The 15,802-nt window shown below is 36.7% G+C and overlaps 1 protein-coding gene across 4 annotated transcripts in view; it reads left to right on the forward strand.

Moving 5' to 3' along the window:
• LOC124775903 (annexin B10) overlaps positions 1–15,802 on the forward strand; it is a 128,392-nt gene that overhangs the window by 77,847 nt on the left and 34,743 nt on the right. For 2 of the 4 annotated variants that reach the window (XM_047250752.1, XM_047250742.1), the window contains exons 5-7: positions 5,392–5,471; positions 6,782–6,796; positions 12,747–12,816. In XM_047250752.1, the coding sequence (XP_047106708.1) occupies positions 5,392–5,471; positions 6,782–6,796; positions 12,747–12,816 (165 nt within the window). Of the gene's footprint in view, positions 1–5,391; positions 5,472–6,781; positions 6,797–12,746; positions 12,817–13,506; positions 13,580–15,802 lie in introns of all 4 variants that reach the window. The other 2 variants (XM_047250766.1, XM_047250758.1) reach the window with 2 other exon arrangements.

The raw sequence follows: 15,802 nt of genomic DNA on the forward strand, positions 1-15,802 counted from the left end.
ATCAGACGTGTTTTCCTGTGGAGGAATCAGTTGACCTATGACCCTGCAATCAAACGTTTTCAGTTCCCATTGGAGAGGCACATCCTTTCATCTACTAATCGCACGGTTTTGCGATGCGGTCGCAAAACACACTAAACTTATTACAGTGAACAGACACATCAATGAACGAACGGACAGATCGTAACTTTGCGAAAATAAAGGAAGTAAACTTTTCATTCGAGGGAAGACTTGAACCAAAGACCTCTCGTTCCGCAGCTGCTCACGCCAACCACAGGACACGGCGCTCCTGAGCTCACTTTATCCTTGATGTTGCCTATCTTCCCCATGGACTACTCAGTTTGTATATTTTGCTTATTTTTTCATAGTTCCACACAACTTTTCGGTTTTCTCGATTGATCTGTGTTCAGTTTTTCAAGGCCTATCCACGTGCCAACTTATAACTAAATCTGAGGGGGATGCGATGGGGAGGTTCCCTTGGAAGTAGTATGTCTCAAACTAAAGTAATGATTTTCAGTTGTAACAACAATGCAAATAAAGGAAAATTGTTTCTTGCTTAAACATTGTTTGCCAATCAACAAGGAATCAGAATTTAATACCCAACATTGGGCAAAGTACATTTAGCCCCTGTAGCAAGACACACAAACATGTTCTTTCCCTGCATGCCTAATCTAAAATGGGTTATAGAATGTAGGCTATTCATATCATCACATTGGTCAGTTAACGATGTTAAACACATCTCGTTGCATATATTTCATTTTTTGAAAAAGTGGAGAAAACATGTTATTTTCCTGTAGTCTTCAGATAGTTTGGAGCACCACTCATGATTGAAATACTTCGGGTGTAGTGACATCAAATGGACCTGACCTCTTTGAGGATGTCCACTTTGAAACTGGTATCGGTGACCATTATGTGGTCATGGCAGTAATGATTACCAAAGTACAAAGGACAACTAAAACAAGAAAGATACACATGTTCAGTAAAGTAAATAAAAAAATTAGTAATGTCATATCTCAATGAGGAACTTGAAACTTTCAGTGTAGGACAGGAGCATCTAGAGGAACTATGGTTTTAAGTTTAAAAGGATAATTGACCATACTCTGAATAGATAAGTAATTAGTAGAACAGTTCATAATGCGAAGGACCCTCCATGGTGTAGTCACAGAAAATAAACTTGCAAGGAAATAGACTACTGCAAAATAGGTGTAGGACAAAACATAGAACTGTGTAGAGATGATGAATGCTCTCTTGACAGCCAAACATGTTTCATTGTGTGAAGCCTTCAAAGAATGCCAAAGCACACATCAAATGATCTTTCACAGAACCCAAAGAAATTCTTATCGTAACTGTAGGCTGTCATTGGCACAAAAATTAGTGTACAGTCCCTATTGAATGAGACAGGAACTGAAATCGCAGTAGCAAAGTGAAGGCTGGAATGCTTAACTCTTGTTTCCAAATGTTTGTGTAAAAAGGAAAAACCCAAGAGAACTGCCCCAATTTAATCTTTGTACTACTGTAGAGATTCCTGAAATCAGTATTAGTGTCAGTGGTGTTGAGAAACAATTGGAATCATTAAAATTGAACAAAGCCCCAGGGTCCGAAGGAATTCTGGTCATATTCTATGATGAATTTTCATCTGACAAGGGGAGGCCGCCAATTGTGAAATTCAGATTCGATTCATACTGCGCATAATAAAAGCTCATGGCCAGAGGTGTAATGTGGCAAAGCACCAAGATGCACTTCTCAGCCGTTGTCGAGCAAATCAACAGTTAAAAGAAACCGTAGCGGTGAAATACTCTCTACGATTAATAATTCTCTATAGCGCCGTGGCGCAGCGGTAAGTGCTCGGGTTCGTAAATCGAAGGTCGCCGGTTCGAATCTCGCGCCATGCAATTTTTTTATTATTAGTTTTTTGTAATATAAACTATTAATGAATTGCTTATGCATGTTGGTGAAGGCGGATCGCTCTCAAATTGTACCGCCTCCATTTTTCCGTTTGTTTAACAGCGTGTACCAAAGTTCTCCCATCCGCACTGATTTTCGACGATGTTATAAGTTGCGCTAGGGACCGCATCTACCTTCTTTCGAAGTTAGCAGGCAACTACGCTGTTATGCGGCAGCTCGTTTCGGCCCATTCAACATCTGTCTTTAAAGTGTAACGAGCGAGTAACGGAGTTTATACTTCATACCTGCCACAGCAAGTTTGTTCGTGGGGTCTCTATTCTAATTCGAACGTTTGACTTACGCTATACGTATTCGTTTCGGAATATCGTTTCTACGTCTTCCGTTAACTATACGTGGTTAACATTATGAAGATAATTAATAACATTTGTGAAATACAACTTTGTTTGCAGAAAACATAATGATGTTCGAAGTCGCCAGTTTGGGTGGGTGTTTGCAAAGGGCAGTGAACAAAGGTGGGAGACAAGAATGGGGAGATGGTATGACAGCAGGGGGTGGAAACTGTGGTTGGAGTGAGAGGACATTACTGTATGTTGAGACCAGGATAATTATGGGAGCAGAGCATGTGTTGTAAGGATAACTCCTGTGCACACACTTCAGAGAAGCTGGTGGTGGAAGGGAGGATCCACATGGCTTCAGTAGTGAAGCTGCCATTGAAATAAAGCATGTTACGTTCAGTTGCATGTTGTGCCAAAGGATCGTCTACTTCGCTCTTGGCCACAATTTAGTGGTGGCCATTCATTCTGGATAGTTGGTATCCCGATACAAAAATTTGTGCAATGATTGAGACCGAGCTGGTAAATAACAAAGCTGCTTTCATAGGTGGCCTGGCTGCTTCTGAAGTAGAATAAACCTGTTAAAACACTGGAATAGAAAGTGCTGGGTGGGTGGATTGGGCAGGTCTTGTACTTGGGTCTTAAGGTTGTGGTTGTTGTTGTTGTTGTTGTTGTTGTTGTTGTTGTCTTCTGCCCAAAGACTTGTTTCATGCAGCTATCTATGCTACTCTATCCCATGCAAGCATCTAACTTTCCAAATAACTACTGCAACCTAAATCCTTTTGAACCTGCTTACTGTTTTCATCTCTTGGTCTCCCTCAGATTTTTTTACTTCACACTTCCCTCCAATGCTAAATTCATGGTCCCTTGATGTCTCAGAATGAGACCAATCCATTCTTTTAGTAAGGTTGTCCCAAAAAATTTTCTCAGTAGTTCTATTCAGTACCACCTCATTAGTTATGCTATCTGCTAAACTAATTTTCAGCATTCTTCTATAGCACCAAACTTAAAAAGCTTCTATTTTGCTCTTGTCTAAATTTGTTTGGAAAGTTTCACTTCCACACAGGGCTACATTGCATACAAATACCTTCAGAAAAGACTCCCTAACACTCAAATCTATATTGTCAAATTTATTTTCTTCAGAAATGCTCATCTTGCGATTGCCAGTTGTCATTTTTTATGTCCTCTACTTTGTCTCATTTCCTAATCTAACTTGACAGCATCAACTTATTTAATTAGACTACATTCCATTATCCTTGTTTTGCTTTTGTTATTGTTTATCTAATATCATCCTTCCAAGAGAATGTTCATTCCGTTAAACTGCTCTTGCTGTCTGACAGAATTACAATATCATCAGAAACCTCGCAACCCTGTCTCACTCCATTCTCAACCACTGCTTCCATTTCATGCCCCTCTACTTGTAACTGCTGTCTGGTTTCTGTACAAGTTGTAAGTAGCCTTTCAGTCCCTTCAGGATTTCAAAGAGATTATTACAGTCAGAATTGTCAAAAGCTTTCTATAATTCTACAAATGTATAGGTTTGTGTTTCTTTAACCTATCCTCTAAAGTAAGTTGTAGGGTCAGGATCACTTTGCTTTTTCCTTCATTTCTCCAAAATCCAAACTGATCTTCCCAGAGGTAAGCTGCTACCAGCTTTTCTATTTTTGTGTAAAGAATTCGTATTTGTCTTTTGCAACCATGATTTATTGACTTGATAGGTAGTTTCCACACCTGTCAGCAGGTGCTCTTATTTGAATCACAATTACATTCTTTCTGAAGTCTGAGGGTATTTCGCCTGTCTCTTAAATCTTCTGCACCATAATTTTTTCACAGCTGACTCTCCCGGTGCTATCAGTAGTTCTGACTGAATGTCATCTACTCCCAGGGCCTTGTTTAGACTTCGGTCTTACAGTACTCTGTCAAATTCTTCTCACAGTATCGTACCTCCCATTTCATCCTCAATTACATCTACTTCCGTTTCTATGATCTTGCTTTCTAGTTCATCTCCCTTATATAGACTCTCTACATACTCCTTCCACATTTCAGCTATCTCTGCGTTGGTTAGGACTGGTTTGCGAATAAATGTTCGTGAACACAATGGGAAATATGCAGAATGTTGTATTCTAAAAATTGGTTCATGTCTGTTTACAACTGGCGAAATGTTCAAAGTGGTGTGGGTAATACACGAGGCTCAGCAGGAGGGGGTTTGTTAAAATAATGGAAATAGTTGACAAAATCAGTTGTATAGTTCAGTTTTGCAAAAGTTATCTGAATGTTCCCTAAGTAAAATATCAGCAGAATTGGATTATATTCACGCAGAAGGAAGGTGCCATTTTATTGCACATCTGTGCTAATGCCAGCTCTTTTATATACATTGCTGCTGCTTTTGTTTCTGCTGCTATTTTAAATTGTTCACAAGCATAAAGTAAGTTTAATCTTTGATACTGAATCTGCACCAATTCTAGTTCATTCATCAAAACAGTTCAGAGATTGGCAATTTGGTTTTTACAAATTAGGGAAGATACTGGTATGAATATGGTGGGTTAGGATATGTCAACTATTAAGAATTTTTCAAAGTATCAAAATCTTTTCGCTGAATTTTGTTCAATTTTCTGGCCTGAAGACCAAAACACTTTATATGGACTGTGGTGATGAAACAAGGAACATGTTTCCTTATTTTATCAGACTGTGTAATAGTTATGGTTTGAACATGTTTGCATCATCTGCCAAGCAGTTCACCTTTCAGGAGAAATGTTTGACAGAAACTAACCATTAGCCATTTTAACACTAAAATTTAAGGCTTGTAGCTGGATCATAAATACATTTTTATATTATATTTGCAACTGTTCTTTCTCTATTGATACTGCAGGGATATTGATCATGCAGATAAGAATAAATTTTATCCATCCTTTTCAATTGATTTTTTATTGTTTGATAAAAATGTTTCACCTAATCATATCAAACACCTTAATTCTTTTGTTGAGGTTCAGTGTCTCCTCACCGCATATGTAGGTTATCTTAAATCTGTTTTATAGAACCAGGAAACATGATTGGCACAAGTAGGTGAAATATTTTTGTGAAAGCAAATTATATATAATCATAATTATAGTTTTAAAGTTTTAAATACTTTTGCCACAGTTATTCTTTTGTTCCATAGTGTATGACAGACCCCTCGCTGAGCATTTGTGCAGTGAAACATCTGGGGATTTCCGCCGTCTGCTGACACTGATAATTACTGTAAGTACTTATTTCACCATTTATACCATATCTCAGATGTGCTAAAGTATAGAAAAACTGTTTGTAGGCAAAACACATTCCCATTACATAACCACGAAGTTGTTCTCAAACTGCTCTAGCTGCCCCATCCCCAACCTCCCCTCTTGCCAAAGTTGACTATGAATCTTGAACAGACATATTTATAGTAAACAAATTAGTATCTCTACAGGAGGGTTGTGATAATTTTCTGTGCTACCTAAGTTAAGGAGTTTACACACTTGCATTTTTGGTTATCACTGTAAACCCACAAAAACTGGATTTTGTAGGAAACCTGCTTTGCCATTGTACAATGTCACTTTGAGTGGATAGGAATTCTAAGTAAGAAATTTCCTTGTTCTCCCCCAGCATGGAGAAGTGGCATGTGGTCCTCATTGTTGTAGGTTAAATTCCAAAACTATGGCTGCAATGCCTCATGAAATGAAGACATGTTGTGTAATGATTTTTGTCTGCTGGATGGTGACATTAAACTCGTAGTTCCCTCATTGTTAAAATATATTCCACATACATTCGTCATCCAGAGGATAGGTGAACACTTAACACCCAAAGAGGTGGGGACCTTGCCCAGGACAACAGTATATGATCTTGTTGCTCACTAAGAGTAAGACTAAATTTAACTTTTGATACGGTAAGAGCCTTAGAACTGCACAAACGGTTTGCAACATATGTAGTCAGTGGACATACGTCCATAAAAAAAATCCTTGTTCCTGATGCTTTCCAGTAGTTATCATTGAAGCTCCAGGACTTCAAATAGTATGCCCTATGCTACCTACAACTTGAAGGCAATTTTGTGCAGGAAATAATCATCCTCTTGTTCAGGACCACGGTTTTAAATAAATTTTACTACATTGCATTGAAAGAAAGGTTGTCTTAAATGACTTGATTTTCAGATAAATCTTTCCAGAATGGTTTCAGAACTTACATACCTTTGAAATGTTGACTGCTATATAAGCAAGCAGTTTTGACCTAGTGAGGCAGTGCCACAGTAGTGATTAGCCTTACTATGAGAAGAAAGTTTTGAAATTAGTGTAATAACACTACCACTACTATTACTACACACAAGTCTTGTCACTTCATGTTGTGTCATAAAGATTAAAATGGAAAAATATGTGGAATTGTAGCTGTGAAGTAGTGTAATGCTATTATCTGATTCTTGCAGTCAGGTTAAGTGTTAACTTACCTTCATTGTATAGAAAATTAAATTCATTCTTGTACATGTAAAGAGTTACTATGTGTTAATAAAATTTACTTGTGCATGCTTTTCTCTGATGTAGCGGATGATTACAGATGTGAGTTTCCTTCAAATACTTATAACTAAGAGTTTGTAAGAGCACTTCATATGTCACTGAGTGGACTAACATATTAATAGCATGCATGTCAGTAACCAAGGAAAATTGTAACCTATCATTGATAGAACTTCCACATTTAAAACTGCAGATAACATAATTCCAAGATGATTACTGAAAACGGATAGAGTGAAATCATGGGGATCCACCTGTTATGTGGAAGAAGGGAGACAGATTGACATATTTATTCATATAATATAAACTATATTTCATGAATTCACTGAAATGCAAGATGACTTCTATGCTAAGCTGAGTGAGATAGTACAGTAGTTGTGATGATCTGCTAACTTTCTGGAGAAATGTCTTTTAAATCCTTATATTCCATCCTGACTCGGGATTTCTCTAGTTTAGGGAAATTGCAAGATTTCCATCCATTGTTTAATGCATTTGATATAGCACTTTCTGCTTATTTTGATGAGTGAAAAGTTAATCTCCAGTAACAAGAGCCATTGATATAATATTGTACTCTTCTTACAATAGTCTATCATCCTTAACATACTATTCATGAAGGCAATGGAAGCAATACTGTGTTTATCATGAGAATAAACTTGATGTAAACATTGCACCATATGTTGTTTTTAATTTGCTGGAATCTCATTGGATTTTATCTCGCATGGAGTGGAAGCAAGCTTACATGAGTATTCAGGTATGATAAGGAGGATAAGTTTTTTGCTGTGTTGTGTGCAAATCATCTGAGATGTAATATGGGCAAACATTTTTACCAGTACACTTAACTTGGACAGCTCTGGGTTGCCAGTTAGTCAAAGTATCCTGCTAAGATTTGAGAAGTTGAAATGTAAAGAGATGAACAAAGAAACAATATAGCTTCGAATGTCTTTCAATTTTTAAAGGGAATGAAGTAGTATTGAGCAAAACTTCAGAAGTACCATATGCTTCTTGAGGAACAAATGGAAATTAGATCATTTGCTCGTTCTTAACTAACATAGTACTGTAATTAAAAAAATTGATATAAATTCCTAATGTGGACACACGCTAATTGTTCCACAGAAGATAGGTGTGATGCAAAAGTGTATTGCAGGGATTTCACTATATACGTAAATGATTCTCCTAAAGATATTACTTATTCATTTGGTATTATCTCAATTCCTTCTGTAAACAAATTTGAGAAAGGTTTCAGTACTGTAACTGTTACCTCTACATTGATAAAGAAGTCCTCAACAACAGGCTCCATGAAGCCAACCAAGCACCACATTTTCTTCTCTTTTTATGATGTGCTGTCTGTGTCCTGCCACTGTTCAGCAGTGATGTGTAAAAAACCTTTGGGCATTTGTTTATTTGTTTGTCGGCTTAAATATATTACTTTCCTCAACAAACCTTGTAACTTTGCACCAGATTAGTTGTTGGGTTCATACTGCAGTGGTATGGTGGCAACTGTAGAAAGGCAGCATTGGAATGATGTGCTCAATGTTGTGAAAATTGTTACTGTCCATGTTTCCACAAGGCTTGTCACTCTTGACTTCTGTGGACCCACATCTGTGGTATAAAATGCTGGAAGTAGTCCAAATAGTGTGTTTAATTTTCTGTCGTAAAAATTTGATTTTTTTATGGTTTACTAATTAAAACAACCTTTGTTAACAATCTTGTATGAAATATCAATAATGAAGAATTTGTTTGCAATGAAAGCTTGTGTTGTGCATGCAGTATGTAACTAGAAACAGTGTGTGTTTCAGTTAAAATGATGATTAGATATGTTTTTATCAGTATATGTTTGATGAATTCTACATTTAAAAGATTTAAGTATTGCAACATTAATTTAAAAAAAAAGAATGATTCAAGAGAGACTGGAGCTCTCGATCAATGGATTGTTTTGGATTACCAGTCTAAAACACTGCCATTTCAGCTATGCAACCTGTATGTTAAATGTCCTTATCTCCAGTGAACACAGTTCTGGGAAAAGTTCTAAATGATTTTTTTTCTGTAAACTTGTGAAAAGAACTGAAAGTGCCCTATCAACATTAAGAAAGCTGTATTTGATTGGTCCTCTGGCATTGCTTCAAACTGCTGGTAACCATTAAAAAAATACAGTGTTGTGAAGTACCAACACTGACCCAAGTTGTCAAACGTCTGTTATATTAGGCATAAGGGTACGCATCAGACAGTTTTCTGGGTGAGGAATTGGTACTCACAACAGAAATGATATTGTCTACCACCATCTTTCTTTTTTTTTTCCTTCCTCTCTGTTGCTGATCTATAAACCCTTCCACAATCGGCTGTAAATGCCTTGCAGATTGATACTGTCATTTGGAGACAGGGTGCTACACTTCCAGTAGGAACTTGGTGTTGCACAATCAGTGTTGTGGGTAATAGACCAATAGATCAAATAATTCCACGTATTCACTCAATTTTTCCTCTAATGCTCTATACTGTGCCTACCCACTGAGCTGTGCAATTCTTTGACATTCTAACTTCATTACAGTAAAGCTCCTGTCTTTAACTAATTTAATAAATCTAATTATTTGACACCCCCCCCCCCACACACACACACACACACACACACACACACACACACACACACACACACACACACACACACACACAGAATGTAACACCACCAATGAACATGTGCTACAGCTGTTGGCCAGTTATCGCATTTGTGTTTGTTTACATAAAGTTTGTTATTATGGTGAACAAAGTACAGCTGAACTGATACAAAATGAAAGTACTTTACTGGCATTGACAGTTATCCCTTGCTGTAAACAAAACTGGACTTCATTGGCAGACTTAAACATTGCAAAGTTTAGCATTTTGTGTGTATATGTGTATAAAAGCATATCACATGAAGTGAACCAACTGAGCCCAGCAAAGACAGCACAGACAGGTGACAGTGATGTTGGTGTACACTGCAGTGTAAACTAGGCTAAGGTTGAAAGCCACTCAACATAAAGCCAACGTTGTCTTTTGACTTCTGTCAATTATGCTACTGACATCACCCAAAGAGCTTTCTGTGAATGCAATAACAGTAGAACACTACACATGATAATTTTGTCTTTCTGGTGTAAATGAAATGGCTTAATTGTTCCAGTGCAAACAAAATAGCCATAAATAATGTTAAATATAAACATGGTTCTGCCATTTTATCACTGGAATGCGTAGGATCCATGCTGCACCCAAGTCTCATTTTGTGTAACTGTGTAGTTGTAGTCCTTCATTATGTATCTAAGAGTGTGTGTGCCAAATTAGTAATATGTAGTGAAATTTGTTTTATGTGCTATCATCAGTTTTCTATTTTCTTTAAAAAGAAAAACTATTATTTTACTAATGTCTGTAGTAAGCATTGCCAAATATTTGTGTATCCCTTAGCTAACAGGAGCTAGTGATTAAATAACTAAATACTAATATTTGATTATGATGATTTTCTGGTGGTAGCAAAAAACATGCTGCAAATATCTAATTATTGCTAATGCAGTTCTGTATGCAAGTTATCAAACTGAAATCAAATGATAGAAAATCCGGGTTGGAATATCAACAATGTAAGGAAAAGATCACTGCTACTAACTGTGAGGAAAGTAGAATTGCAAACAAGCATGATGAAAAGACACTTACACATAAGCTTTCAGCCAATGCCTTTGTCAATAAAGGAAAACCACACACACCCATTAACACAAGCAAACACAGCTCATGGACATGACTCCTGTCTCCATCTGATCTGACCAGACTGTCGTAGAAAAAGCTGCAGCTCTTCTACTGTGTTCACTTGACTACACCTAACCCTTCAGCTTGCCACAGAGGTAAATTCACAGTGGAAACTGATACAATCTTTGATGTCAGTATCTTTGCCTTTCCTGACTGTCTTCTTGTCTCAATAAATGTATTATCATGTGTCAAGGTGGCAGGAGTAATGTATGCTGCACATGCTAGTCCCACTAATGAGTAATCATGGACATTTCTTGCCTGCATTTAAAATTGTAGATGTGTGAAAATGAACACCACGACATAATAAACTAAAAGACATGTAGCAGTCTTGAATTTTTGATGGCTTGGTAGTTCAAACTGCTTCTAAAGGCCAGGTTGTTTCAAAAATCTTCCAAGCAGCATTGCATCTTCATGAAGCACTGAAATGTAAGGCATTAATAGTATTTTTTAAAAGTTTCTTCTTGCCATTTGGCAGTGTAGAGCCTGCTTTCTTAAAGGAAAAATAATCAGCATGGTTAGGATTGCTTCTGCTGAAGGAATGACTATGGGCTAGCATGGTACTTCACTCAAGATTCAACACTTTCAGGACAGGTGGGACCATAAGAACATTTCTCTTTTGAAATGTTTCTTAATCACTTCAGCAGGAGTCTCTCTCCTGATAAGTAAACTACAGTAACCAACGTTATGGCTACTGTTGTTTACTTAAGCTGTGCTGTAATTTTAAATTCCAGTGGAGTAAGTTTTTTCCTCATCTCAGTATATGATTGTTCCACTCTCAAAGTGAGCAACATCATATCATTTACGTTCCTCTCATCTTGTTCTGTCTCTCTTAATGTCCATTCTTTGATGACTTTTCTACATACTGCATATTGAAGTTCTATTCTTCAATGTTTGTCATATGCTAGATGAAGGATCTTATATTGCTAAACACTAATCTTATTTTCCCCATGCTTTGAAATATCACGAAGTAGAATAACTTACTTTTCCTATCTATATTTAACTGGAACTTCGATAATTTTCTTTATAAACTTTCTGTAACTTGGTTTCAGTTTAACTTAAAAGATGAAGAGCAATACCTTAAAGGTGGATTTTGTATTTCGTATTTGTAGCAGTTATGTGATTGTTGTTTAGCCATGCCTCCCAAACTATCTTCAGTACATCTTGTAGCTAAAGGTTTAAGAATGCAGAACTTTCTCCTCATGCTAGGGGAGGGGGGGGGGGGTGGGGGGTGGACTTGAGAGGCATATCCTGCAAAAATATCCAGCCAACTATGACTTACCAGGTTCATTAAAACTTGATAAAATTTTGCCACTTTGGATAAAGTCACAACTGTAAATATACTTCAGGCGAATACTAAATGCTGCCTCACCAAATCCATTGAAGTAAGTCTTTGGACTTTTTGTCAAAAGAATTCATATAGCCTTTACTGAAAGAGCTTGCTAAAAAAACCACAGTTTGTGATCTGTTTTTCTTTTCTATAGTCTTGATGTACACAATCAGAAATTTTTGTCATGTATTGTATCTTATTTCAACAAAGATAAAACATCAGTTGTTAGCTGCACAAAAAAAACCTTTTGTTTGGTTCCCTCTGCCAGTTTCACCCACTTAAATTTTCATCTTTAGAAGTAAAATAGGCTCAAATCATTGGTAAGCCAACATCAGATGGTAGTTTCCTTTTCTACAGAATCAATGGATAGTTAAATTGCAAAAAATAAGATACATGTGATGAGTAGCTAACTGTCAAAGTGGAAGTCGTACTTAGTATATGTGAAAAGTCAAATTTAAACTGTTGAAACCAGTAAAGTGAAAAAATACAGGGTCTTTATGTTGTGCAGCTGATGACTGACATTTTACCTTCATTGCAGGTGAATTGCATTTATCTACAGAATCGTATTGCATCTGTGCACATTAATGTTACTGAATCTTGGTCTTTTCCTTCAGAATGGACCAGTTTTATGAATGAAATGTTAATGACTTCAAGGTCAGATGAGTGGAAAAATGCATTAATCACCAAATACTTACTGCAGTTGTATAATGTTCATTGCCTCTGTTTTCTATGTCTGTAGCAAGTCTATTTTCTGTGTAGCTATTAACAGAAGTTCTATGCAGTTTACTACTGTTTGCATGATATGCGTTGTATATAGCTTCATTTGCTTTAGTCCTGCTTTCAAATAAACTGATTATAAAGCATGAAGGCTTTGGGAAAAGGCTTGTGACTCTTAAACTTCTTTCAATGTAGGGAGTGCGTGATGATGAATCTCTTGACCCTGAAAAGGCAAAAGATGAGGCTCAGCAACTCTACGAAGCAGGTAAGAAAAATTTCCTCAGTCTGTCTGGGTTTAGCTTCTTGAGTTAATTACCCATTAATTTGTTTTCCAAAACCTATTTGTATTTACGAATGCTTTGACTGAGACTTCGCAAAAATTGGTATGTAACAGCAGTAGAAAGTAATGTGATGTCCAAACACAGCAAAAACTTTCTGAATCAGTGTAATATAGTTGGATTCAAACTGAATAGGATTTCTGAACATTTATTGCTTGGCTCAATAACTTGAAGCATGACATACAAAACTGGACTGTCAGAAATTTTCAGAATGTCTAGGCTGACAGGAGAATGACTCCTAAAAGCAGAAACTTGAATACTTGGCTGACTCATTCTAACCAAAAGGCATTAATTATTGGTTCAGTGTTCCGAAAGATGAAAGTAAAAATAAAATCTTAGATGAAAATCGGAGCCACACACAATTTTTTTCCTTAAAACAGATGGGGAACAATGCATGTATAATTATAATGCAAACTCTATGGGCCATTGTAAAACTTCTAATTAATCTGTAGCAAGTAACATGTAACTGCTTTCTGCACAATGCTGGCTGTGTACAGTGTTTGCTTCAGTAACAAATTTGAAAGCTGGGGTGCAGTTGTCAAGCTCTTTAACTGTGCTGACACAACATACATCGAAGAACTGGACATGGTTGTTGTGTTAACAAAAATTGATTTCAGGATACAAGGGATGAGAGCTATCCACCAAGTAGGGATTTTGCAGTTACCATGGCTAAACAACTCATTGCTGCAGGTACAACCTTCTTTATATTTCTTTAAACTTTTATAAGTTTAAATTATGGTAAATTGAGTATATGTTAAGCATTCATAATTTAAAAGTCTTAGAACTACAGGTTATCCCTGAAAAATCCACTTACATTAAATTCTAGATACCCAAATTTTTGTGCATAGTGAGTAAAGGTGGAAGGGGCTTCCTTCTTCTGAAACAAGAGAAATTTAGGAAAAATGCATTGGTGACAGTTTAAATGATCATAAAAATAATTGTCTCAATCGTATAACTGGTCAGCAATGAAGCATAAGAGTGTGGGATTTGTGTCTGTGTCGAGATGCCACGATCGGCCTCATTTGAACTCTTCCGTCAGGAGGGTGAACTTGGAGTGGCTGCTTAAGACGGATATAGGGTCACAACCTCAATAGGAAAGGGAAGGGAAAACTGTGTCTGTTGATCGCAGAAAACTTAAGTGGGGGGGGGGGGGGGGGGGGGGTCCGTGGGCACTGTCACAAGTGGTAAAATACCAGTGGTCACAGGTGTCGGAGGAATGCCTCTTTTAGGATAGGGAAGGGGAAAGAAAACGAGTTTCAAGAGAGATTGGCAGACACACTATGTTTGAGAAAACAGATGAACAGGAGTCAGATTTTAGCATACAGATTCCATTTAAACAATGTTCAACTGAAAGTAATTAGAAACTGCCAGTTCATCTACGCCAAAGCAGTTATAATCCCATTAGTATGCAGTATCTCATTTGTATTGATGAAATGAATTCATCTAACCAAATTGACACAATCTGCCTCTCTGAACATAAAGTGACCACTGGCATAGATATGTTAGACATTTCAGGATTTAAGTTAGCTTCCTACTTCTGCAGAGTAGATATGGATGGAGGAGGAGTTGCCACATTTATTAAAAAACTGCCATAAATTCAAGAACATTCACATTAATAAATTCTGTTTAGACCAGCATCTAGAAGCATGTGCAACAGAAGTAGAGTTCCATAACAGATCCTATATAATAGTAACTATTTACTGAGCAGCTGCAGGAAATTATAATCTATTCATAAATCATCTAGAAGCTCTTTTAGGTTATTTAACAGGAAGAAACAAAGAAATTTTGATTACTGGTGACTTTAATATAGATTTTCTAATGCAATCTTCCAGTAAACATTTACTGCAGTTGGTAATGTTGTCTTTCAATCTAACTCACACTGTAAACTTTCCAACTAGGATCACTAAATCCTCAAGGACGGCCATTGATAACATTTTTATAGACAAATCAAAGGAACAAAATCAGATCATAAAACCTGTAATGGACTATCAGATCATGACATGCAGCTCCTTGTTTTAGATGTAAATTCTGAGGAGATTATCAAGACTTCTAATTCTGAGTACAGGAGAGTAGTCAGTCAACCAAAAATTGAGTGTTTTAGAAAACTGCTCAAAGCTATGAACTGGAAAGATGTTTATAGTGCCCATGACATGAATGAAAAATATAATACATTCATGAACAATGTCAGTACCATGTTTGAAAACTGTTCTCCTCTAAAAGTTAATCAAATTAAACAGAAGTCTATAATAAAACCGTGGATTACACAAGCAATAAAGATTTCCTGTAAGACAAAAAGGAAAATGTATCTGTCTACCAAGAATAGCTCCAATACTGATGATTTAGGTAAATACAAGGAACACTGTAAAATATTAAAAGTAATTCAGACATCTAAACAGATGCACTACGAGAAGAAGATAGCAATGTCAGGGAACAAAATAAAAGCAATATGGGATATAGTGAAAGAGGAGACTGGTAGAACCAGAAAGGAACAGGAGCAAATAGCATTAACGGTAAGACACATTCGTAACCGATGGGCATAGTGTGGCAAATCTATTTAACAAGTACTTTATATCCGTTACTGATAGAATGGGATTGTCAGGATCAGTAAATAATGCCCTTGAATATCTGAAACTAGCCTTTACAAATAGCTTCAGCTATATGAATGTCACTCACTTCACCAAAAGAAATAACTTCCATAATAAAATCTTTGAAAACAAAGCATTCTAGTGGTTATGATGAAATATCAACAAAGTTAATTAAGGCATGTTCTTGTGAGTTTAGTACAATTCTAAGTTACTTGTGTAACCAGTCAATTATTGCTGGGACATTTCCTGACTGGCTAAAATATGCAGATGTTAAGCCTCTATTCAATAAAGGGGATAAAGAGATACCATCAAACTACAGACTGATTTC

The sequence above is a fragment of the Schistocerca piceifrons genome, chromosome 1, assembly GCF_021461385.2.
Source record: "Schistocerca piceifrons isolate TAMUIC-IGC-003096 chromosome 1, iqSchPice1.1, whole genome shotgun sequence".
NCBI lineage: Eukaryota > Metazoa > Arthropoda > Insecta > Orthoptera > Acrididae > Schistocerca > Schistocerca piceifrons.